Source organism: Nestor notabilis, unplaced genomic scaffold (genome assembly GCF_000696875.1).
Source record: "Nestor notabilis isolate BGI_N333 unplaced genomic scaffold, ASM69687v1 scaffold7079, whole genome shotgun sequence".
NCBI classification, from domain to species: domain Eukaryota; kingdom Metazoa; phylum Chordata; class Aves; order Psittaciformes; family Psittacidae; genus Nestor; species Nestor notabilis.
In genome coordinates this window covers 21,181-44,085 of record NW_009944041.1, presented here as the reverse complement: position 1 = coordinate 44,085, position 22,905 = coordinate 21,181, and the positions used below count along the sequence as shown (strand labels likewise).

At 51.2% G+C, this 22,905-nt stretch overlaps 1 protein-coding gene across 1 annotated transcript in view; it reads right to left on the bottom strand.

Annotated features, from left to right (window-relative positions):
- Positions 1–22,616, bottom strand: part of TRIM9 (tripartite motif containing 9) — a gene marked incomplete at its 5' end in the record, with an annotated part of 26,962 nt that extends 4,346 nt beyond the window's left edge. Inside the window, 6 exons of the mRNA XM_010022233.1 lie at positions 8,701–8,839; positions 10,118–10,263; positions 12,983–13,136; positions 13,722–13,832; positions 21,935–22,057; positions 22,521–22,616. Coding sequence (XP_010020535.1) covers positions 8,701–8,839; positions 10,118–10,263; positions 12,983–13,136; positions 13,722–13,832; positions 21,935–22,057; positions 22,521–22,616 — 769 coding nt within the window. The remainder of the gene's footprint in view (positions 1–8,700; positions 8,840–10,117; positions 10,264–12,982; positions 13,137–13,721; positions 13,833–21,934; positions 22,058–22,520) is intronic.
- Positions 22,617–22,905: the final 289 nt, after the last annotated feature.

Below are 22,905 nucleotides of genomic sequence, written 5' to 3'. Positions count from 1 at the left end.
CCTGTGGCAGGGGGTTGGAACTGGATGAGCTTTAAGGTCCCTTCCAACTCAAACCATTCTAGGATTCTATAATTCTACAATTAGCAGATAAACTGTGTGTGTATTTGAGGGCTGGCAGTCCCGGGAACCAAAAGCACATACAGAGGTCTACATTGACAGAAATGCCATGTCACACCAAGAATTATCCCTGAGGAGCAACTGGCCACACGTAAGACAAGAGCTAGCTCATGGGAAAGCTGGAAAATGTGCAAAAACCTCCATGACTTGGTACGGCTGCTGGTTTAAATGCACAGGACTTGGTTACTGCAAATCTGACAGATACAGTGTCACGTCCTTGACAAGACAGAGGCACAGGGTTTCACAAGCCACCAGCCTGGTTCCCTAGGTGGTTTTCTCCAGCGGTCACTGAAACGTGAACTGACACATCCACAAAACACTCTTACGCCTGCAGGAGTAAATACGGCTTGAAAAATGAAACACTCTGGTGAGATTTATTCATCGGTTTATTGGATCGTTTCACAGGACAGCTCACATGCACGCGGGTGCCCCACTTTTGCAACTCGACAGAGGTGATTCCGTACCTGCCACCATTTTTTTAATGTCAACTGTGGTCATTCCCAAGGACAGGCATGCAGGAGAGAAAACAGCACGTAAAGTTGGGTAAAGAAAGGAACGAGAAACAGTTTCTGCTTGCCTGCTTCACACGGACCTGTCAGCGCTTTCCATGAAGAGGGGGAGACAGTGAGGGAGGATGGGCTCAGGCTGTGGTGAACTGCCCAAGGTAGGAGTCCTGTAGGGCTGGGCACGGGACTGCATTCCCACGGGAATGAACGGGCCTGACCGTGCAGGCAGTCTGACAGGGACAGGCAAGTGGCTACCACCAGCACTTGCTCCAATTAGCTGCAGAGGGGCTAATCACCTCCTCGGCATTTGGCCCATGTTCAGCCCTTAATGAACTGGAATACATACTGCTTTGAGCAGGACAAGGAGTTTTTAATTACAGGGCTGCATCCAGAGAACTGACTTCAGGCTTTACTTTAAAACCATATGGGGGAAAACTTAAAGTGCCTTTACATTGTATGGCAATCATCATTCCTCCTCCATATTTGCCTACTGCCATGACATCCAAGAGCACTGTGCAAGCAGGGTGTGCGCAAGAAATGCTGCTCAGTCACCAAACGAAAGTTAAAGATTAAACAAGAAAAAAGGATGATCAATGTGGAGTAGGTACCACTTAATTGTAATAAATATACTTGCCTAATTGAGAGTAAGGCGTTCCTTGAATGTCAAAATTGCATCCTATAAAGAGATACTACATTTCACACATCACAGCTAAGAAACAACAACCGCCTAAAAACCACCCATCAGCAGTGAACCATTAAGTAAGCATCCAGCCAGCCACGGGAGGCCTGATTCATTAAAAGCCAGAGAGCATGGAAAGGGTCACAAATGCAGCCTGTGAGTTTGAGTGTGGACTGTTGGCTATTTTGTTGAGTCTCACCTCTGGGAAGTGTGGAGTATCTGCTCTTTTATTGCCAAATCCCACCACAGCCATCAAGAGCATCAAGTCCTGATTGACAACTGCTCAGGATGCCAAATCATTGGACGTTCCTCCAGAAAAGAGGCAGGAAATTTTAGCCTTGGCAGAGTATCTTGGCTTCTTGGTAAATATTCTCTAGATTGACTCTCAGTTGAATTGCTTAAAAACCAGTCCTTGGAGGACAGGGCCTGATGAAAGAACAGCCATTGGTGTGTTCACTGAATAGGGACCACCGAGCTCCCCGAGAGTGCCTCCTCTACTGTGTGTGTGGCCTGGGCAGGAATGGAACAGGGGAGGGGGTCTCTGGGGGCAGATGCCTGGCTGCAGACCCCCGATAGCACCCAGAGGGCACTGGGCTGTAGATTCAACTGCAGCTGTGCAGGCAGGATGTGTTGGGGTGCCCTTCATCCTCCTGTGACTGGGCTGTGTCTGACCACTGGCCACAAACACCTCCTGGGAGCCAGGAGCTTGTCCTGATCCAGGAACTTGTCCTCATAAGGAGAAGAAGGCAACATGAAGCCCCATGTTGGCACTGCATGGGAGGGCATTCATGTATTTTAAGGACTCCCGTGTCTAGCTCTGTGACTGGTGTTCACCTTTCCTCTGGCAAGGAAGCAGGCTTTTCACCCTGCTGACATGTGTTGCTGGGGAAGCATCTGGCTGCAGTTGTGTGCCCTGCCATGCTGCTGGTGAGTGCCAGGCAGCACCTCCAGAGGCTGTTTTAATGAATCGAGCCCCGTGCCCCTATTCAAAAAGTATTTTCAAGGTCTCTGCGCATCGCTGTGATACAAGTTCACCCGAGTGCGAAACAGCACGGACACACGGGCACATTCAGGACCCCACCACCCCAGAGCACGGCTGCAAGGTCCGTACTGCACACACAAGTATTGCTCATGGCCATCGCAGTGGATCTCGGTACACTGGACACAAAGTAAGAACCGTCCGTAACAAAACAGAGTTCAAGCCATTAGCGCACAGCAGTACGATGAGGAAAAAAACATAAGAAGCACAAAGAAAAGAAAGTTGCAGGGTCCCAGGTTATTCTGGCAAGGGTCATGCTGCAGCATTCCTCATTCCGGGTTAAGGGATGGAAATCAATCAGGGGCCCCCATTCTTCCTGGGCTTACACCAGAGGAAGCCATGAATCAACTCCATTGGAGCCCATGGAGTGGTGTAAATCCAGACTGGTGGAAGAATCAGGGCCCAGGATCTTTAGCAACGGAAGGTGTGCGAAGACTGGTTAGAAAATAGCTCAGAGATACTCTGTGCCTGTGGCTCCTTCGCTGGCTGCCCGATACTGTCACTCATTCTGCCTGTACTGCCTACATCCCACCGCAGCCCGTGAGGACCGGGCACAAGCAAAGCACTTGTGGGTGCTGCCAGATGAGCAAGGTTTCACAGGAGTGGTTTCCTCTGCTCTGCAGAAAACAGGAGTTCGATACGATCCCATCTGGTTTTGCACAAGCTGAGTGCAGTGCTCAAAGCTGAGTGGACAAGAGCCCACATCTTCAGGTTCTGAAGCAGCCAGACTGCAAAGGATCTGTGAGCTGGCCTTAGCTAGACCTTGCTTGCATCTAGACTTGCTTCCTTCTTAAGAGAGGTCTAGAGCAAACTAATTTCATAAAACAAATCTCACAGCAGAGGCTACATTTCCTGGTTTTATAGGGAAAGCAAACCATTGAGATGTCCTCACAGGTTTCTCCCAGGGTCTGTTCTTCTGACTGTCCTTGGACACAAAATCAACGTAAACTAGAGATGGGTGATCTGCTCAGCTGGCTGGCTGTGGGAAATGGTTCAGCCCTGCTGGCCCTGCCAAGAACAGCACCCATGTAAGGAGTTACTGTGCTGCTCCATCACCCCACACCTAGCCGTGCTGGTATGTACAGATGAAAACACCACGAGAACTATGCCACTGAACTCCCTCTGCAGCAGGAGCAGGCCACTGACAAACAGAAGGAGCTTCCCCTGCTATCCGCATGTCATGGGAAAAACAAACACAACGGAACAAAACAAACAAATACTTTGGAGATGCCCAGAAGCACAGACCAAGAGGAAATGCCAGAGGCACTCAGCTCACCAGCTGAATTCAGGGACTGTAAAGAAGAATGCAAGCTCAGCTGGTGGGCCGAAGATCTTAGCTCAAAGTAGGATCTCCCCGGAAAGCTGGGTTGTAGATTAAGGGTGGAGGAGAAAGGACTCATTCTACGAAGCTGCGATCTTTCCAAAGGCACTGGAAAAGGGAGGGTCTGTTCTTCTGACTGCGTGTCTAAATGTAAGATCAATGCAAACTAGAGATCAGAAATGGGATCTGCTGGGTAGTGTCACTCCATTGCCCGAGACCAGACCTCAGACCGGAGCACAGACGCTTCGGCACGCACGGACCCTGCTCTGCTGCAGCGAGTGCGCGTATGGTGTGTAGAGCAGAAATGTCTGGTGCTGTGCAACCCAGCGAGACCCTCCAGGAAAGCCTTGCCTCTGACAGTATTGGCAATAAACATACTTTCATCTTCCAAAATGTTCCCATGTCATCGTGACAAGTTCAATATGCTTGTCTTTAAAAGTGAGTCCTGCACCTCTTCACAGTAACGCACCTAAAAAAATTCACAAGTTACCATGCACACTTCCCATCGTGCTTTAATACATTCATACCTTTTTGTGCACAATAATTAGTGGCGTAAAAACTAGTCAGTTGGTAACGCTGAAAGGCATTTCTGCAGGGCTGCACTAAGCTATATTACCCTAAGTACCACCAAGCACCCACCTTACTCAAAGGTTGTTCGGGATGTTGTGTTCTTGGTATCCCTTTGTACCTGTCAAAACACATCTGAGCCTTACAGTAAGAATTTAACTCATGTGATTCACAGCACAATGTCAGAGTATAGGCAATCTCTTGGGTCATAGGTTTCTGTTCCCCACTACCATGAACGGTCATCTCCTGCAATTTCTTCCCTCGCCTTGTCAAGGGATACGTTAATATGGAAATGTGGAATACACCATTCTCTACACATTCGAATCAGATAAACTCCCAAACACCATATCCCCAGCCTTCCTGTCTCAGCTGTGAATAGGGATTGAGCTAGAAATCACGTTAAAACAAATAAAAGGAAGCATTTCTTTGCACACTGGGTTTTAACTGCTGCAACGTGCTTCTGCACGAGACTGTGGAAGCAAAGAGTGTCAGTGGGTTCATAAAGGTTAGATAAATTATTATACAACAGGTCAATAAACGGAGGCCAAGGTTAGGGAGGAACATGTCCTCTAACCAAGAGTGAGAGAAACTACTACCAAGAGTAGCTGTGCTCATGACTCTCCCTAACTAGCATTTTATGTTCCTATAGCTCCTTGCAGACTATTTTCCCTTCTGTTGTTTACCAAAAGCTGCTGGTTAAAAAGACTTGGTTGCTGCTGAGGATCACTCCATGGCTGGTAAGGAACTTAAAGTTGAGCCCCAGATGAGGAACTGGGCTTGAAAGAAGAGAAAAGTTTCTGGTGTTCAACTAGGCTGGGGAAGGGCTCTCAGGCTGGGGTACTCATCTCTCTGCCACATCCCCATGAAGGCAGAGGTGCCCAGGAGCGGATGCCTGTGGCGCTGGCAGAGTTGGACTAATTTGGGAACCCAAGAGAAGGGATGGCAGGGCACAGGGTGTGACAAGACACATGTTCCTCCCTGACCCGCTGCTCCGAGGCTTGTGTCTCACCAAAGATATCATAAACCAAAACCAGGCTTGCCTTGAAACTCTGCAGCTGTGCCTAAAGCTGGACACTCAGCAGTTGAGAGAAGGGGAGGTGGAGCCTCAGCTCTTCCCCTGCTGCATGGCTGCAAGCAGCATGTGCCCAGTAGAGTGTGGCTGAAGGCACAAAGCAGCCCAGTGGAAGGGCCAAGGTGTGGGCAAAAAAGACCTGGGGTAAGGTGAGAACGGAGCAGCAGGTTTTGGCAGGAGGGAGGTCAAACCTCTGCACCAGCCAGGAGCACAGATCTGGCCCTGGGGAGCAGGGACAGTCCCCACCAGCACTGCTGAGCTGCTCTTCTCCATCTCCACCGGGCCACTTGGTCCTTCAATCCACCATCCAGCCTGCTGGACAGCCCGTGGGAAAACACAACACTGGAGGGATGCAGAAGACATCTCAAAAATCCTTGCAGACAAAAGCAGCCCAGCAGCCAGCCCACCTGCAGACCCTGATCCCACTCCAACTGGGAGTCTTCTCTGTTCCTTGTCACAGTCCATTCGGTGCCTGTTCCTGGGGTGGCTGTTCACATCCCACCATGACCAACAGACCAGAGCCAGGGGCTTCTGCAGAGCCTTTCAGAGGCTGCTGTTACCACAGCCAAAGATGCACCAAGTAACCACTGGGTAGGCTGAAAATGGGAACATGCCAGGAGGAAAACAGACTGTGCCTCAAAATCAGGAGACAGGCCAGAGGCTGGAACATCTGCTGCATGATGAAAGACAAAAGAGCTTGGGCTGCCCAGGGAGGAGAAGGCTTTATAAAGTGTCTGTGCCTTGGCACAGTGTCACCTTGCAAACTGTCTTCCAGACTCATTTCCAAGCCTACAGAAGAAATTCACTCAGGTGCTGAAGAAACAGTGAGTTTAAGCCAGGTCCCATGTCCCAGTGATGGTTCTGGGGGCACTGGCTAAGACATGACAGAGCAAGAGGCACTCCTAGGGCTGCAGTGGAACAACCTGACATCAGCTAGTGAGAGGCGCTAGTGAGAAGTTCAAGGTAAGGACTGTTGCCTTCAGCCCTTGCTGACGTGTGGCTGTGATGATGATGATGATCTGTGTCCCAGAGGGCCCAGCACATGGGAAGGGCTGCAGGACACAGACCTCCCAGCCAGGAGCCATCTTGCTCTGCTGCTGGCACCAAGCACCATCGTTGAAGACTGAACTGCAGTTTCCTCAGCTGGAAAATGTAGTTTCCTGTCAGACGAGCAGGAGAAGACGTGCTGGGTAGGTGCTCTGCGCCTTGCTGTAAGCTTGTGTGTGTGCTGGCTTCCCACGGGACATTCCCATTGGTGCTGCCTGGCTCACCTTGGCTGTTTGGCTGGGCAGGACCACAGAGTGCAGACACAATTTTACCCTCTTCTTACCCTTATTCTCTTCAGATACTGAGACCCTGCAGGATGTTTCACTCCCCGCTAGCCTCTACAGCCCATTTCGCTGCTCACTGAAGGCAGAAGAAAGACTTCAATTAAATTCCACAGGCTGCAGATAAGGATCTTGTGTGCTAGGACTAGAAGCCAGCTTTGAAGTAACACCCTCTAAGCAGAATTTCTCATAACCACTAACAGCAGGACAGCCGTGTTCAGAGAGATGTTTTCTTCACACCGAGCCTGTCTCTTCTTTTGTCCTCTCTTCCTGCATGAACACTTTGCAGGAAGCTGCAGAGCATGGCTGAAGGGAAAAGCTAAGCCTACTTCAGACAAAACATCACTTAAAGGCCTGATGCTGTTGTGAAGGCCAGAAACGACAGCTGTGATGTGTGAGGTGGCTCTATTTAACAAGTCACTCAAATATGTGGAAGATGCACATAACGTATTTAACTTTGAGTCCAAACAGCTCAGATGGCCACAAAGAGCAGAAAATGCTCCAGGCCCATTTGAATTTTCTCCCTCTTTCTTTAGTGTTGGAATAACAAATTCAAAAGCCCATTCAGTGAAAAGGCTGAATGCAGCAAACTTTCATCTAATGCTCAGAAGAGTGAAACTTTTGTTTGCTGGAACAGACCAAGGCATCAGCCCCAAGCACAGCCTGGCCTGCTGGGACCATGAACAGCTACTTTCTCCCAGGTTCTTTCATATTTTGGAGCTGTGCAATAGGCGAGCTTGCCTTGACAGTAAAAACACCTGTGAGAGGAAAGCAGAGCTGGAAAGATCATAGTTGGGAGCCTGCAAACTCCTGGCTAGGACAACTTAAAGCCCAGCTGGTTTTGGTTAGGACACTGTGTCTCAAATGGATCTAATGAGATACAAATGTGATGAGAAGCCAACGCTCTGCTGTCTCCTGCAAAGGCTGGTGAAGCATAGCCTTCCTCTGCTTTCATCTTCTATTCTTTCAGCAGAAACCCCTTTTTTCTCCTTGCTCAAAGACACCAGAGACGCTCTGTGGCAAGAAGGCTCTCACCTTCCTTCCACCCCACCTGCAGCCCCATGAGCTGTGTGTGTTCCCTCCTGACCCCAGACTGCATCTGCCAGCAGCTGCTGGGGCTGCAGGAACATGGTGCTGCTCTGGAGCCAGCTGCCAGCCAGGTCTGGTGATGCTGCCACGATGCACAATCTTCACATGGCTTGAAAAGAGATATTTTAGCCTGGGAGTAAGGAAAAGGGATTCCATCAAGCGTGGAAAACTCTCAAGGAGAGGTTTCTTGCCTGGCAGCAAGGCTACAGGGCAGCAGACGTGCTGGTGGGGGCTGAATCCTTCCTTCACAGCTGTATCTGAGTCTCATCTCGTGTCCTGGAGCCAGCCTTAGGATTCTCCACCTGCATGTCAGAAGCAAGCCAATTTTCGACGACGGATTAAGTGCCTGGTGTGACAAATGTACTTAAAGTCAGGCGGGGAGACTCCTCTGCAACCTGCAAGGAAGTCTTTAATATTCTAACTGAGAGGCTGCAGTGCAGGGTGATGCAGACGATGCTGGCGGGGCTGCACACCCAGTGTCAACAAGGACACCCGTGTGGCTCCATCGTCCCTCTGCTCTCTGCTGTGCCCTGCCAGGGGCTGAAGCAGACATCGTGTGGTTATGGCACTGTGCAGCCATGCACAGCCCTTGGTGCTCCAGGAGCAATGTGACAGCGTTTTGTTTTAAATGGAATTATTGAAAACATGTGAGCTTCCCTTTGTGTAATACAAACCCTGCTACGCCCAGATTTTAAACATCTCTCTGCAGGATGCCTCTCTCTGTACCTCCCCAAAGCACATATTCTGTAAAGGAAAGGGGCAAGGGACAAGCTCTGGCACTGTTCAAGGCTCCTCACACAATCCTTTCCCTCCCGTCAGCACTGGCTTTCCTTTCCTGCAGCGATTGCTTTTTTTGGAACTGGAGGACCAGCAGAGCGGTTCCTTGTATTGCAATGCTAAGCTTAGGTGTGCTGGATGGGCCCCATGCGTGCGTGTGAGCCGTGTCCGAGCGCGTTGAGCTGGAGCTGTTGCAATGCCTTACCCTCAGATGTCTGGAGGACCAGAGTCTTGCTGTATGGGCTGACTCCTGTTTTGTTGAAGGCTTTGACACGCGCGCTGTACGTGCTGTTGAAGTGAAGCCCATCCACCGTGCACATGGTCTCCTTGCCCACATACACCTCCTGCAAAGCAAGCACAATTAGTGCCCTGACCACGGCGTCCCAGGGGTGGGAGAACAGCTCCCGGCAGCTGTGATGCACAGGGTTCAACCATGTTTTCTACCTGGGCCAGACTTACAAGCACTGTGTATGACTAAGGCAGAGCAAAATAACCCTCTGATTTGTTCCTTGCTCATACTTTGGGCTGCATCACAAGAAGCGTGGCCAGCAGGTCGAGAGAGCTGACTCTCTAGCTCTTCTCCACCCTCATGAAACCCCACCTGCAGTCCTGTGTTCAGCTCTGGGTCCCCAACATAAGAAGTACACAGACCTGTTAGGATGAGTCCAGGAGGCCACAAAGATGCTCCAACGGCTGGAGAATTGACCTGCTCTTGGCAGGAACTGCTACCTGTATGATAGTTGTCACTCCCAGCTCAATGGACAAATCGCTGCCTGACATGGTAAGCTCACTGCTGGCAGGCAGGAGAATGGATCAATGATTTGAGAAGCCAGAGATGTTCCCCTTAGTGCCACCAGCTGTGTGCAGTCGGGTGCAGAAGCCCTCTCTTACCCCAGCAGCAGGAACACCACGCACATTCAAGTCCCTTCCCGCTGCTGGTGGGATGAGAGAAGGCTGGAGTGCTTGGGAATTGCCCTGGCCTTGCTGGGACTGCTGTGTTGAGCCTTGGTCTCCTCACGCCCAGACTCCTGCCTCCTTCTCTCTCCAGAACCCACTCATGTCACCTCTCTTCTACCCCAACTTTGCTTTGGCTCCTGCCCAACTGAATTTCTTGTGTATGAATTCAGAAAACGTAATGGGCTGGTCCCTGCACCCGCTCTTGGTGGATGTGAACACACCAGGATAATTATCGGCGTGTCAGATCAGACAAAATTCATTTTAATTGTGTAATTACAGCAATTTAAAAGCCTTCAGGCATTAAACACCTCTGCTTGCTGGCACCTGGCAAACCGTGAGTCCTTCATGGCAATTAGAATACCTTGCATGAAATACTTATCACCCTAGAAAGATGGAGCTTCAAATGCGCTCTTTGCGTTTGAAAGTCATATTGGTCACTGGAAAGGTATTTCCACTCCCTCAAATAACCTCGTCCCCATCAAGAGCCTGCAGCTTGTCCGCACCGTTGGCTTCTCTGGGCACCCCAGCACCAAGCCTCATGTCTCCAGGGCAAGAGGGGCCTTGCAAGAAGTCTGGGGAACTCTTTGGTCACTTTCTGGCAGGAAAACACTAGACCCAGGAGCAACATCTCACTGCTGGGCCTGGTTCATGGTCTGAGCACCTACCCTGAACTGGCCACCGTTGCCATCATCAAGCTCCAGGATGTAGCCTTCCACCTGCACCGTCGACAAGGGGGGCTGCTTCCAGGACAAGGTGGCACTGTTGTTGTGGGTGCAGCACTCCTCTAGCTGCAGGATCGGGGGGGCCGGCACTGGGGAGGAAACTAAACACAAATTAGTGTAACCCTGGCTGCTGGCACCACAGAGGAGCAGCACGCGCGTCTCAGCTGGAGCATGAAGGATGCAGTTATTGCCTCGGTGTGAAGCCAGCACAGCACAAGGGATTAACTGTGGTCTCTGGGTGTGAGGTGGGGGGAAGCAGAAAGGGCCGTTCTCCAAACAAGCTCCTCTGAATTCCTCCACCCCACAGATGGTGAAGCTGAGGTTTCCCCAAGAGCTTCTCTGCTTTCTTCTTGCTTTCTAATGCATTTTGGTGAAATACGGCAGCGCAACAATATACCTGGTAGGAAACTGCCCGGAGTCTTCACAGCAGCCGGTCTCTGGGAGACTCTCCTGCACCCTCTGCAGAGCTGGCTGCAGCCATGGGCCTTACCTACAGCCCAGCAGCCAGCACTGCTCTGCTCTCCCACCAAACAAGTTCACTGCAACAAAACAAGTGATGCTGGAGCGGCAGAGACAAGCCTTGAGACCTGCACAACAGGGAGCACCTCATGTTTTTGCCATGGCAGAGCCTGCCTAAGGGCGGGGGGAACTGCATGAATGTGAGACTTGGTGAAGGTGAGTGTGTCTCTCAATGCTGCTGTTCTAATACCTGCCAAAAAAGGCTCAAGTTCCTCCACGCTGTCCCAAGCAGAGCACCCGCTCTGGGGGTGCCTGTGGGGAACCAGCTCAGCCAGCAAACAGCCCTTGCTGCTCAACACCTCCATGGAGGCACAGGAGGCACAAGTATGTTTCAGAGAGGTCTCCAAACAGGCACCAGACAGTCTCTGTCTGCAGCCTCTGCGTGCCTCTGGACCTGAGGCTGGGAGGCTGTGTACCCTATAGGCTTCTATCAGCTACCCAGGGGATGTAAGGGACTGTAGGGGCTTTTTCTTCTCAGCCTGATGTAGTTGGGCATTTGCATGTGTGTAACGTAGCCTGCTCCTGCTCTGAAAACATAGAGGGGTGACAGCATGACAGGAAAAGGGGATGTCTACTGACACATCCCATCCCCTGGCCAGGGACAGCCCTCCCAGACCTCCTCTCAGCAGAGCTGCTTGTCCCCCAACCTCATCTTCACTGCCCAAAATCTGACAAGAGCCAGTGAAAGAAAGACATGGAGAATCCAGACAAGACGTGGACGAGCTGTGGGTGCCTGGGAGAGAAAAGACAGACACGCTGGCAAGGGTTCACCATTCACCACCTCCCTCTGGGACTCCTCCACCTCCTCAGGAACCACCAGGCTGAGGACCTAGAGAAACTGAGTGGAGAAAGCCCTTGTGTCACAGCTAATAGAGCAGAAGGGATGCTGCTCCTGCCCAGCATATGCTGGCAATGGATGCGGGATGCCTATTGCTCATCTCTGCTCTTTATCGAGACCTCTGGTGTTGCCCTGCCTTCCCTGGTGCTGCAACACAAGTTTGGGATCCAAACCCAACCTTCTGCAAAGCCTACAAAACACAACAACTGATTTCCACAGTGAGGGTGAGATGAGAAGAGAGCCCCCGTCAGCTCTGCCCTGGCCCCACAGAGGAAGGCAGGTGGCTAAACTGGCAGCAGATTTGCCCTTATTAATTAAAAATACCCCTCTGGGATAAATGGAAAGAAGGGAGGGCAGGAACACATTAACGTCTCTACCACTGGTGTGGAAGCAAAACAGTAACTCAGCCCTGCCACGTTTTGGTTCCCCTGAGTATCAAAAAGTGTTTCTGACACCTCACATGAATGGCCTGGCTAATGATAAGCAACTATGATGGCTCCCAGCAGCCATGCCCAATGCACCCTTCTCACTGCAGCAAATACCACTGGGGTCATTATTTGAAGATGCTCGTTATCGTTACAGAGGAAGCACATGGTCAATGCCTTCCTGTGTCTGAGCACTGAGAAATGCCTTTGTGAGCAATGGCTCCTGAGTCAGGAAACCCATCCATGGCAGCAATGAAGAACCATGCCAGACCCGCAGTGAGTGGCCTCTCCTCCAGGCAGCTCATTTGCACCAGCTGAAGGTACAAGCCCATGTTCAATGTCCTCCTGAGCTTCCCTGCGTCACAGCCCATTTGCATCTCCCGTCAGCTTCCCAGGACTTGCCAAGTTGCAAACTGCTCGCAGGTTGCAGTGGCTCTCTGCTTCCTGCACAGCGATGCAAATGCAGCAGCTCCGCAGTGTGGGAGAGTGAGCACAGAGGGAATGCAGAGCGAGGAGGAAATTAAAACTGAAATGAAGGTCTAAAACAACAGCGAGGAGATGGGAGGGAGGGGAAGAGCCCAAGCTAAGTGGTGTAGCTCTTTGTGCCTTTGTGTCTGGAGGGACAGCGTGGCTGCCTGCAGCAGGCAGCTTGCTCGCTGGCCCATACCAGATTCTGCTCAGCACTGAGCAAGTGAACGTGTGTGAGCAAAGGTTTCAGAAGTGCCTTGTGCTGCTCCTGAGATTCTGGTCCCAGCCTGCAGAACACTTTCTTTTGCATTGCCATGCAAAAATCAAGCTCCTGGCACCTTGGTCTGGCACACAGCTGCCCAGGGATCCGAGACAGGGAGGCAGATGGCCCAGGTATACAAAATACACAGGGAGAGGAGTAACTCTGGGTGTGAGGTGCCCAATCTTGCTAGGAGATGAGAAACTCTCCCTCTCCGGCCTGTTCCCTGTGATGAGTTGCATAGAAGCGCTCAGCATGGACGGAGACAGGCTTTTGAAAGGCACTGGAAATGTTCTTACCTTTCATCTGGACAAAGTCGAGCTGATGGATGGACTGCAACAGAGGGGCGTTGTCAAGGTTCAGGTCGAAGTCTGTGGTCATCCGGGGTGTGAGCGTCCCCTTTCCCCACTGGTCCTCAGTTAAGTGCACTCTCCTGATGAGAGCGTCGGAGATCTGGTGGCAAGGAGCAGCCTCAGCTACCAAGGGCTATACTGTATGCTGTGCCTTGTCCCTACCCTGCTTTCCTCCTTCCATGTGCCTCCCAGGCTGCCATGTCTGCCCCTGATGCCAAAGGTTGGGACATCACATGTGGTTTCTAGCATCGCCCTTCACTGCAGGTTCAGATTGGCAGAGGGACCCCAGGAACATCAGGGACTACTTTAAAGCCAGGGTCTAGTACCAAAGGGACCAGCCCAGGAATGAATGGTGTGATGAACTTCTCAAGTGCTGTATATCCATCTCTTGATGGAGAGCCACAAGACAGCATGTTGTGGTCACTGCTCCAGAGATACACCACCATCTACTGCAACCTTCTCTTTCTCTGTTAAGAGTAAGAATGTCCCTGGCTTGGTTCTGCTTCTGTCCTGCTGCAGACCTGGAGGTAATGAGAGATTGGCCCCTGATTTTATGTCTGGAAAAGCTGGGGACATCACCCTTGTTGTAACTCCCCCAACTCTGCTGCGTTACCCCATGACGCTGGGCTGTGCAATGGCTTTCCCATTCCCCTCACAGCCCGGATGTGAGGAGCTCCACACGAACCTGCAGGAAGCCACTGGGGTCATTCTCCTTGATGACCTCCAGGCAGTACTCCATCAGGCCTGTGGTCTGGCGCAGCTTGACTGTGCAGTGAGAAATCTGGTCTCGCACCACCTGCAATGGGACAAGGAGAGCAGCATTGCTTGGAGCTGTGGGGTTTTGGGAGATGGGGAGCAAATGGGCTTTGGTGCTCCGTGGGCAGGGCAATGCGAAAGGAAACAAAAGACTCAAAGGAACAGAAAAAGGCCAAACTGGCTCAGTCACCAAATTCCAGATCTTTGAAAACCTGGTGAAAAACAGCAAGCCTTATTTAGCTCAAAATTATTAACCCATATGATATTCAAAGCAGCTGGGCAGTTCCATGTTCTGCCTTTAATTAAGACAGCTTCCAAATGGCAGCTTATGAACTTGATGCAAAGCAAATGCCTACCTCCTCAGACAAACAGCTGCTGCTGCAGCCTCTGTGGGCTGCCCTATCCATCCTCGGCGCAGAGCCAGGCTGTGGGGTTGGCTCCAAGTATTTTGGTATTTCCAAGAGGAATGAATGCACCACCTCCCTCAGCTCACACTAATGATGTGTTTTAGAGAGACAGCACTCATCTCCCATCAGCTGAGATGGACCATGCTGCAGAATTGCCTCATTTTCTCCACCGGCTGCAGCAGGATCCTGGGAATGAGCTCAGAGGGAGAGATGTGCCAGTGAGAGGAGATAAATCCACTCGCCTTGTGGCAGGGCTCCCTGCAGCATGCTGAGCTCTGCCTGGAGCTGCCCAGGCTGCATGCTAAAGCATGTCTTCTTGTAGCTATGGATGGTTCTCCCAGGGGAATGTGTTTCAGCATCCCAACAACAGAATTCAAGCAAGTGTGTGGTTTGGCCGGAGCCTGCAGTCTCTGCTGACCTTCCCTGAAACACAGCGGGGAGGACAGGGTTCAGGTTCTGATGCCATGAGGGTATATTTGAAGTTCGCTTCTCCCTCATGCTGAACCCCTGCAGAAGGAGACAGTGCAGGTCTGCACTGGTGACAGCAGGACTTCTGTCACAGGAGATTGGCAGAGCAGCTCAGGAAGAGAGATTTTATGCTTTAGAGGAATGTGCTCATGGCAGATTATTTTTTTTTTTTCTTGTAAGAGCTTTAAAGCTGGGTAAAATTCTCTGCTAGGGCTCAACAAAGCTATGCAGCTCCAGAGACTGCAGCTATTCAGGATGATACAGACAGTGAAGATGAGCTTTGCCTCAGCATCTGCAGCTGCAGTGTGATGAGAAAAGCTGCAAGAAGCAGCAATTAACATTTCAGTGAATCCCAGTGCCTGTGTGCCCACTCCATAGGCACAGCAAAATGAATGCCCTGGGCTCCTCCTGTGAGCATCCCTACTGGTGTGAGGGATGGGGAGGTGAAATGAAGCACATGTCAGCCTCCTGTGGTGAATAAACCTGGGCTTCAGGAGGGGCAATGAATCCTGCAGGGCAATCAATCACATCATGTGTTGTTTAATTATAATTTAATCTCCTCTAGTTAATCATCTAACAGGAAGAAAAAAATCACCAGTCTTGCAACTTGGGACAACATATCTGCTTCTGTGAAATGGCAGGAAGTGTTCTCCTAGACAGCTTCTGGTTTTTAGGGAGCATCCACTCCTTGCTGCTTTTGGAATCCCAACCTGATGTTTCCAGCCTGGAGCACAGGGAGGCTGGAGCAAGCCCGGGCAATGGGAAGGAGGCTGTGTGCAGGGCGGACAAGGCAGCAGAGGGAGCTCCCATACTGCTCCTCTGGACGAAGATGTGTGTACAAAAGGTTGCAGAGATGCTGGATTGCTCTGAGACAGGGCTAGCCAGCAGCACAATGGGCACACACCAGTTTTGGCCTCAAACACTGTCATTAGAGAGGAGAGTTCATTCAATGCCAGTTTCTAACACTTAAATGCACTGTAATGGTTCTGCTGGGATGCAGTGGAGACAACAGCTAGTCCTGGAGATCTGGACTCCTACACTGACCTTTTCTGAAAGCATAGCCAAACCCCATGACTTCATTTCTCAGCAGGGATGGTCAGTCCTTTGGGATAGGATCCAGAAGGTGCAAAGCCTTGCAGCAATCCGCAGTCACTGCCATGCAACACAAAGCAGTCCCTTGCATTAGTTTGATCTCTTCTGCTCAGAGAGAGGGTGCTGGGGAGTTGTTCTGCTCTTGCAAGGGTTGTTGGCTGTGTAAATGTTGGGTCTCATAGCTGCTGACCGTGGCATAACACTGAGTGTGAGATGAGCCCAGACTGTGGGCTCCAACCTTGAAAGCATATCCTGAGTGCACTGGCTGAGCCAGAGCAAGGTTTTGCATTCCCTGCCTGCTGGGCTGCAGATGGGCAAGTGGGAATCCCACCCTGAACGCCCAGAAAAGCAGCTTCCTTCTTTCATGCGAGACCCCTCTCTGGGGAAATGCACACACCACCAGGAAGACAGTGAAGATGGGACTGGTAAACAATCTTCTTATCTGCTTTGCAGCTTAAATCTCTGGTTTGCCCAGGATAATGAATTTGTGAGCCTCTCCCTGCCCTAGTAGATGCTTTTGAAGCATTAGCAGCAGAACTGCCATCTGCTACCTGCAGCCAGACGTGAGCCTCCAAGAAACAGCATTTGCTCAGTGAAGACAGGCAGAGTGTCCCAAGACAGCTCTGGACATGCGTCTGGCTCCTCGGCACCCACTTGGCCAAGAGACAGGGCTCCTGTGGAGGTGAGGGGACCTGCCACCACTGCTCCAATGTTAGCTGGGAGCTGTGGGGCTTCCTGGCACTGCCTGGGAGGATGGAGCTGGGGCATGGAGATGCCAGCCCCAGCTTTGCCCCTCTACCCTGCCTGCACCCTGGCAGCAGGGTGAGGCGAGGCCAGCGCCAAGGCGGCTCCAAGCTCATTAATTACCAAGCTTCCTGGCAGATTATCCCTGCTAATAAAGGTCTGGTCAGGAGTGGAAGCCCTTGCTGCAGGCTGCCACTGAGGCTACGTAAATCTTTATGCATGTGGGTGCAAACAAGAAATTCCATTTAAATATAAGTAAAAGCTTTGTTGTTGTTTTTTTTGTAAAGGTGGTCAAAGGCCAGAACAGAGAGGCTGTGGAGTCTCCAGCCTTGAAGACATTCAAAACCCAAGCAGAGGCAGGCCAGAGAAGCCTGCTCTAGGTGCTCATAAACTGCACCCAAAGCAGTGGATGCAGCTCTGTCACAGCCTACACCTTTAGCCCCAGCAGTCGTGCCCTTCTGTAACTGTGATCCCCTTTGGGGACCAAGAACCTATTTATCTGGAGAACTAGAGCATGAAAGAGCAGTTTAATTGCAGCGTCTACACAGCAGGCAAGCCAACAGTGGTAATCCATGTTCCACTCATTACCAACAAACTGTTTTCAAGGCAAGAAGAGGGCTCTCTGGTTGGGACCTAGTGGGACTTTGGCTTTACGCTTTTGCACTCTATACAAGAGAAATGGGACACAGACAGTACCATTGATTAGGGAAAGGAAAGGTTTTAAGAATAAGACATAGACATCTCCCACACCTTTGAAGGCATAGTCTAAACCCAGAAAGGCCAGTGAAGACAAAAAGTTTTCCAAATGGCCTTAAGTATCCTGGGGTTCTCCTTGTGCATCTGGGATTTCCACCTCAGCTCTCTGTCACCCCAGTAATGAAGAGTATTTCGATAAAAGGAGCTGAAAGTGAAATCTGGAAGTTCCTCAAGCGTTTGCCTCATGCAAAGAAATAAGGCTGTGTTGGGCAGATAACCAGAAAAACCACGCTGCCATGAATCCTGCACAGAGGTAGACAGTTTACAAACCTCTCCTGAAACTATGTTGGTAACACACCGCACTGAATGGTGGCATCTTCTGGGAAAGGGCTAATGGCTCAAGTGGTAAAGGGATCTGGGCAGCTCCATACATTTTGTTTGTGGTAGTTTTTATCAAAGGACTTCTTTTCCCTTCAGCTGCCAAAGGAGGCAATAGCCAGAACCTGACTGCTAATTACAGCCTATAAAAAGGACTTTTGCTGTGCACTCACAGCAGTTCACAACTACCTTAAAATAGGACATTTATTTCAAGAGCTTTTATTCCCTGTAAGATGACATTAACTATAATTTACATTTTAATATAGCTCCTAGAAGGCAATAACATCTGCATTCATCTCTACTTACATGTCTTCCTCCCCTTCCTCCTCTTTTTAGTACTTGTCTGATAACTGATTTTCAAGACACTCAACCTCACTTGAACCTCAGCTCCTCTGTGTCCAGGATGGGTCTTGCTGGGGATGTCACATGGAGGACATGGAGCCTCCTCGGGCACACCATGGATGAAGTTTGGTCACCTGCATGGCTGTAGGGATGGAGGACGGTGTTACAGAGCACTAGTGCTGTGCTTTGCCGCAGCACTGCAAACCCAGATGGAAAAATCCCTGGGACAGATCCCGACAGTTTGATTGTGCTGAATCCCACAACCACGCATCCTCTGAGCAGAGCATTTCCAGGTGGATGTTTCCATGGTGACTTGCCTCTTGCTATTGGGAGAGGAGGCTCAGCCTGGAGCTGGGAAAAGCAGACCTGCTGCATTAACAACCCTGTGTGATGCTGGTGGTGACACATCCTGGAGGCTTGCACAGCTTGTTCTCATCAAAGGCTTCTGTAGGCACCAGCAAGCATGGGAAAGTGTGATATGAAGACCTGGTGTCCAGTGCAGAGCCACTGGAGAACATGGCACATAGACAGATGCTATGGGGCACAGATGTGAGCCAGCTCTTCAACAGAACAAGTGGAAAGCTTGAGGGACATCAGAAAACCAGGGACATTCCTGCAGCCCAGTCACAGCTCTGCTGAGCTCCTCATCCTCAGTGCCCAGCTCCCAGTGCTGATGCCCTTCCCAAGGTGGTCAGACACCATGGAGAGAGAAAACAGTGCAGAGTGTGGAGGGATTTGTAAGATAAAGCAGTGGTCTGGTGTCTGCATCTTTGGGAAATAATGCATGTTGTGATGAGCTTAGCAGACCTGTGTGTCCTGTCTGGTATTTCCATATAGAAATGGTGCAGTACAGGAAACTAGACCTGTGCTTCTGTCCTGTCTCTCATCCTTTCACACTAGTCCTGATCACCAGGGACCTAATCCAAAGAGGGACACCAAGTTCTCTTGGGCTTCCTGGAAAATCCTGACTGTAACCCCTGAAGAAAGGTCACGGACTGCCATTTCATCTCTGGTGATCCAGCACTATGGACAGGAGCCCTTGGTGAGCATTTTCTGTATAATTAACTCCCCTGGGAAGTGTGACAACCACTGTTTGCCTGCAAAGGCTCTGTGGCCAAAGCACCATGGTGAAATCACAGAGCAAAGACATCCTATGACCTGAAGGCCAGAAGAAGACCAGAACAGCCCGCCAACACTGGCAAGAGCTTATAGGAGGTGCATGCAGTGCTCAGTCCATGTGTGCTATGGAGGAGATATTTCTTCCTGGGACAACACTGCGGGGAAGCTTCTGTGTCCCTTGCACAAACCAGCCAGTGCTGTAGGACATCTTCCCTTGGGGAAGACCATACCAGTCCTCTTAAAACTAGGGCCAGCAATGAGGAGCAGGACAGACAAGGAGGTCTGGCCTGGAGGTGGAGCAGGCACCTGGCCCCACTGCTCCTCCAGACGCTGTTTTTTGAAGCCCAGGTTCTTAATCTGAATCCAAGTGTAGGTGGAAGCTGGGGAAAGGCGGGGAAATGTCCCTTCCAAGTTCATTTCCTCCCAGACCTCTCCCCACTCTGGAGTTAGCGTTAGTTAGTGTTGGCCCACACACAAACCTGGATTTGCGCCTCCCTGAAATATTTGTCAAGCCAGAGTAGGTCAGTCCTGAAACCAAGATGACCCCAGCTCTGGGCACCACGCAGAAATGGGAGCTTGGGCTGTGGGGTGAAAGGTGCCTGTGGTACTGTCTCTCCCTCCGTGCCTCTTCTCCCTCACATGGCACCATCCTGTGCCACGACAGACAATCTCTCAGCAGGGGCAGCCCACGGGGAGATCGGCTGCAGTCAGGGCACTGCAGCTCCACACTGGCTGCTGGAGCAACTACTTTGGATCTGCAAGGGCTCCTGCATGGCGCAGCTAAGTCTCACTGCTCGACCTATCTGCTTATCTCCTCCTTAGCTGAGATGCTCTGGGGACATGGCAGTGGCAAATGGACATGCAGGCCAGGCTAGTGGTGGCCTGGTGTGGCCAGGGGGCCCTGTGCATGCACAGTGAGGACAGCAGGGATGTGTCCAGTGGGACTGAGGCTGTCCTGCACCCCTTGTCCTGTCTGCAGCTTGTGAAAGCAGGCAAGACCCTCTCTGTCCCTGTCCCCAAACCAGAAGGTATGGGGATGACGTTGAAGCAGCAGACACTGTTCTCAGCCTGATGATGCTGAAGCCACAGGAGGCAAATCTCAGTGTGCAAGACTCTAGCTGGCACTTGTCTGGGTCACAGCTGCAAGACTCTCCCTGTATAAGCGTAAGACCAAGGCAGCACTGCTGTGTTAATTACTTACACCTTCCAACCCAAAAAGGGAAATCCAAATACTTTGAGGCTAAAAACCTGCCCAACACTCACAGGCTGCAGAGCAGAGGGGAGCAGCTTCTGGGTTTTAAACACCTCCTGCTGTGGTGCTACAGATAACTGGATGCAGGCTTGTGTGCCGCATCTGCCGCAGCATGCAGGGCCACAGAGCTATTCCTACCCATGCAGCCCCCTTCCCACACACATGGGGAGCTCCAAGGGCTTGGTCCTTCAGGGAGGGTGGCCTGGGGGCTCATTTTAACAATCTCCAGCCTGAAACACAGGGGCTGTTTCTTCTTTTAAGGGCCAGATCTACTAATGAGAAAGCCCAGCTGGTAACAACAGTGGATGGGGGTGGGATGTACCTATACATGTGCTGGTAAAAGCAAGAAACTAGATGCACATCCCTTCCTCTGGCCAAAAAGTGGAAGGCCTCAGTGTGTTGTGCTGAGCAGGGAAATTGCTTTGTGCTGCTTGGCTTTGTGAGAGTTTAATTAACTGTGCCCTGAAGGGGAAAAGGGAAAAGAGCCCATTAGGCAGAGGGGGCCTTTTCTGCACCTAGAAGACAGGCTAGCGGCATGGCATGCCTGTTTGGGGTTCTGCTTTATTGAGCATTGATGCCAGGCTTGGTCCCACAAAGCTGCTATTGTCCATCTCCTGATGGAAATGCTCACAAGCCCTTGTGTTGTGGTGCCCATCGTATGCAGGCAGACTGGAGACTGATGGCCTCTTCCCTCATTTTAGGCAAGGATCCATATACATCCAGGAATCCCCCTGGATGAATGGTGGCCAAAACAAGGCCAGGTGGATGCAAGTGCAGCCAGAGAAGAGACAGAGATGTTTCTAGCCAGAATACTGAAATGCCCTTGGAAGAGGCACCCTAAAGCACAAACTGATGTCAGTGTGAAATGCCTCAGCTGGCCTGTATCGGTGATGGCCAGGGTGCAACTGCCTTGTCACATAGACACTGGGCACTGCTACTACACCCACTCCACCACTCCCAGGTGAGGTCTGGCCCTTTGCTTCCATTCTCAGCCCCGTATGATCTGAAAAGACACAGTGTCATGACTGCAGGAATGACACAAGCCAGGAGCCCGTTCTCACAGCTGACCTCAGTGCTCACGTTGAGAGCTGCATCTCAGCTCCCCCAGTGCCAACAATTCACCTCTCAGTGCAAACACCACCCTGAGGCCATGAGGTGCTCACCAAACACAGAAAATAGAGCAAGTCCTGCTCCTGCCTGATGATGGAAGTGACATTTCACGACACCAAGTGCCACACAAATTCAGCTGAAGCCAACAGAAGTTACAGGCACTCAGCATCTTGCAGGATCATGCTAGTAGCTCAGAAGCAACACGGGACATGAACAAGGTCATTTTCCAGCCTGTGGATGCTGTACACATGACTTCTGACATAAGGACTAGTAATTGGCCCAGTAGTAGATAATTCAGTGAGAACCATGACCTGGAGGAAGCAGCACTTTGCTCAAGGCCAGTCACGCTGTGAGCAGGCTAGGCATCTGCAGCAAAATGAAATTCAGCTAATGCGGAAAGCAAGAAGAGAGGCTTTCCAGTGACCTCCCCTCTCCTCCTACGGTGCTTCATGCCAACAAACAGCACCAGTCCTCATCCCCATCTGGTGCCAACCCTGCAGAAAGCAACACTCAAGCTGGTGGGTAAGGGCTCACCTTCAACTTGTGCTCGTGCTCCTTGTTGACCCGGGAGAGCAACTGGGCTTTCCTTCTGTTGAGGGCATCAATGAGGGCGTCACACTGGGCGACCAGGCAGGCCTCGAACTCCACGCTGTTCTCCTGTGGGTCAGAGCAGAGCATCACAACCCGGCACACATCTCCATTTCAATTGGGAAACCTGATTTTTTACTGTGATACCACATGGGCCATTTCTGCATGTGCCACTGCACCACTGCAACTCACAAATCCATAGCATTAGCATGTGGGATGCTTACACCCTTGGCTCACAGCAAATGCAGCGGGAGCAGGTGGGGAACAGGTTTGGTCTGTCCTGCCACATCCTTGGATCTACCTATGGCACAGACAGGCTGAGCTGGGGTCTCTGCTGCTCCCTCCATGACATAAGCAGCTTTGGGAGGAGCAGTTTTTGGGAGGGTGCAGGGGAGTAATATGAAACTCAGGTGTGGGCCCCTTTGGGAGAGCACCCATCAAACCAAGGTGGGGAGATGGCACAGAGGATTGCAGATAGCAACTCATCTTGGTGGGAAGGGGCTGGCTGTTTCTCAGCCAGGAGACACAGTACCTGGATCTGCTGCACCATGTTGCGGAGTTGGACCAGGAACTCTTTTGCTTCCTTGGCTCTGTCTGACAGCCCATTCAGGGCCTGGGAAAGCTGGCTCTGCAGGGAGAAGAAAAAGCAAGGTTATTTCCATGTCCTGGACTCATCCTTGTGCTGGAGGAGCTGATGCATGTGTGATCTGGGCTGGGGATGGACTGAAGCTCAGCACTGCCTTCCTGGGGTGTGCAGCCTTCAGCAACTCACCAAGGTGTCCTTCTGCCCCTGCTGCTCTGAGTGCAAGGAGAAGAAAAGGAGGGCTAGCCATCATTGTGGATGATCTGGGTTTGGGAAGCAGATAATCAGTATCCACCTCCTCCACAGGCTTCCCTGAGTGATCAAGGACAAGCCA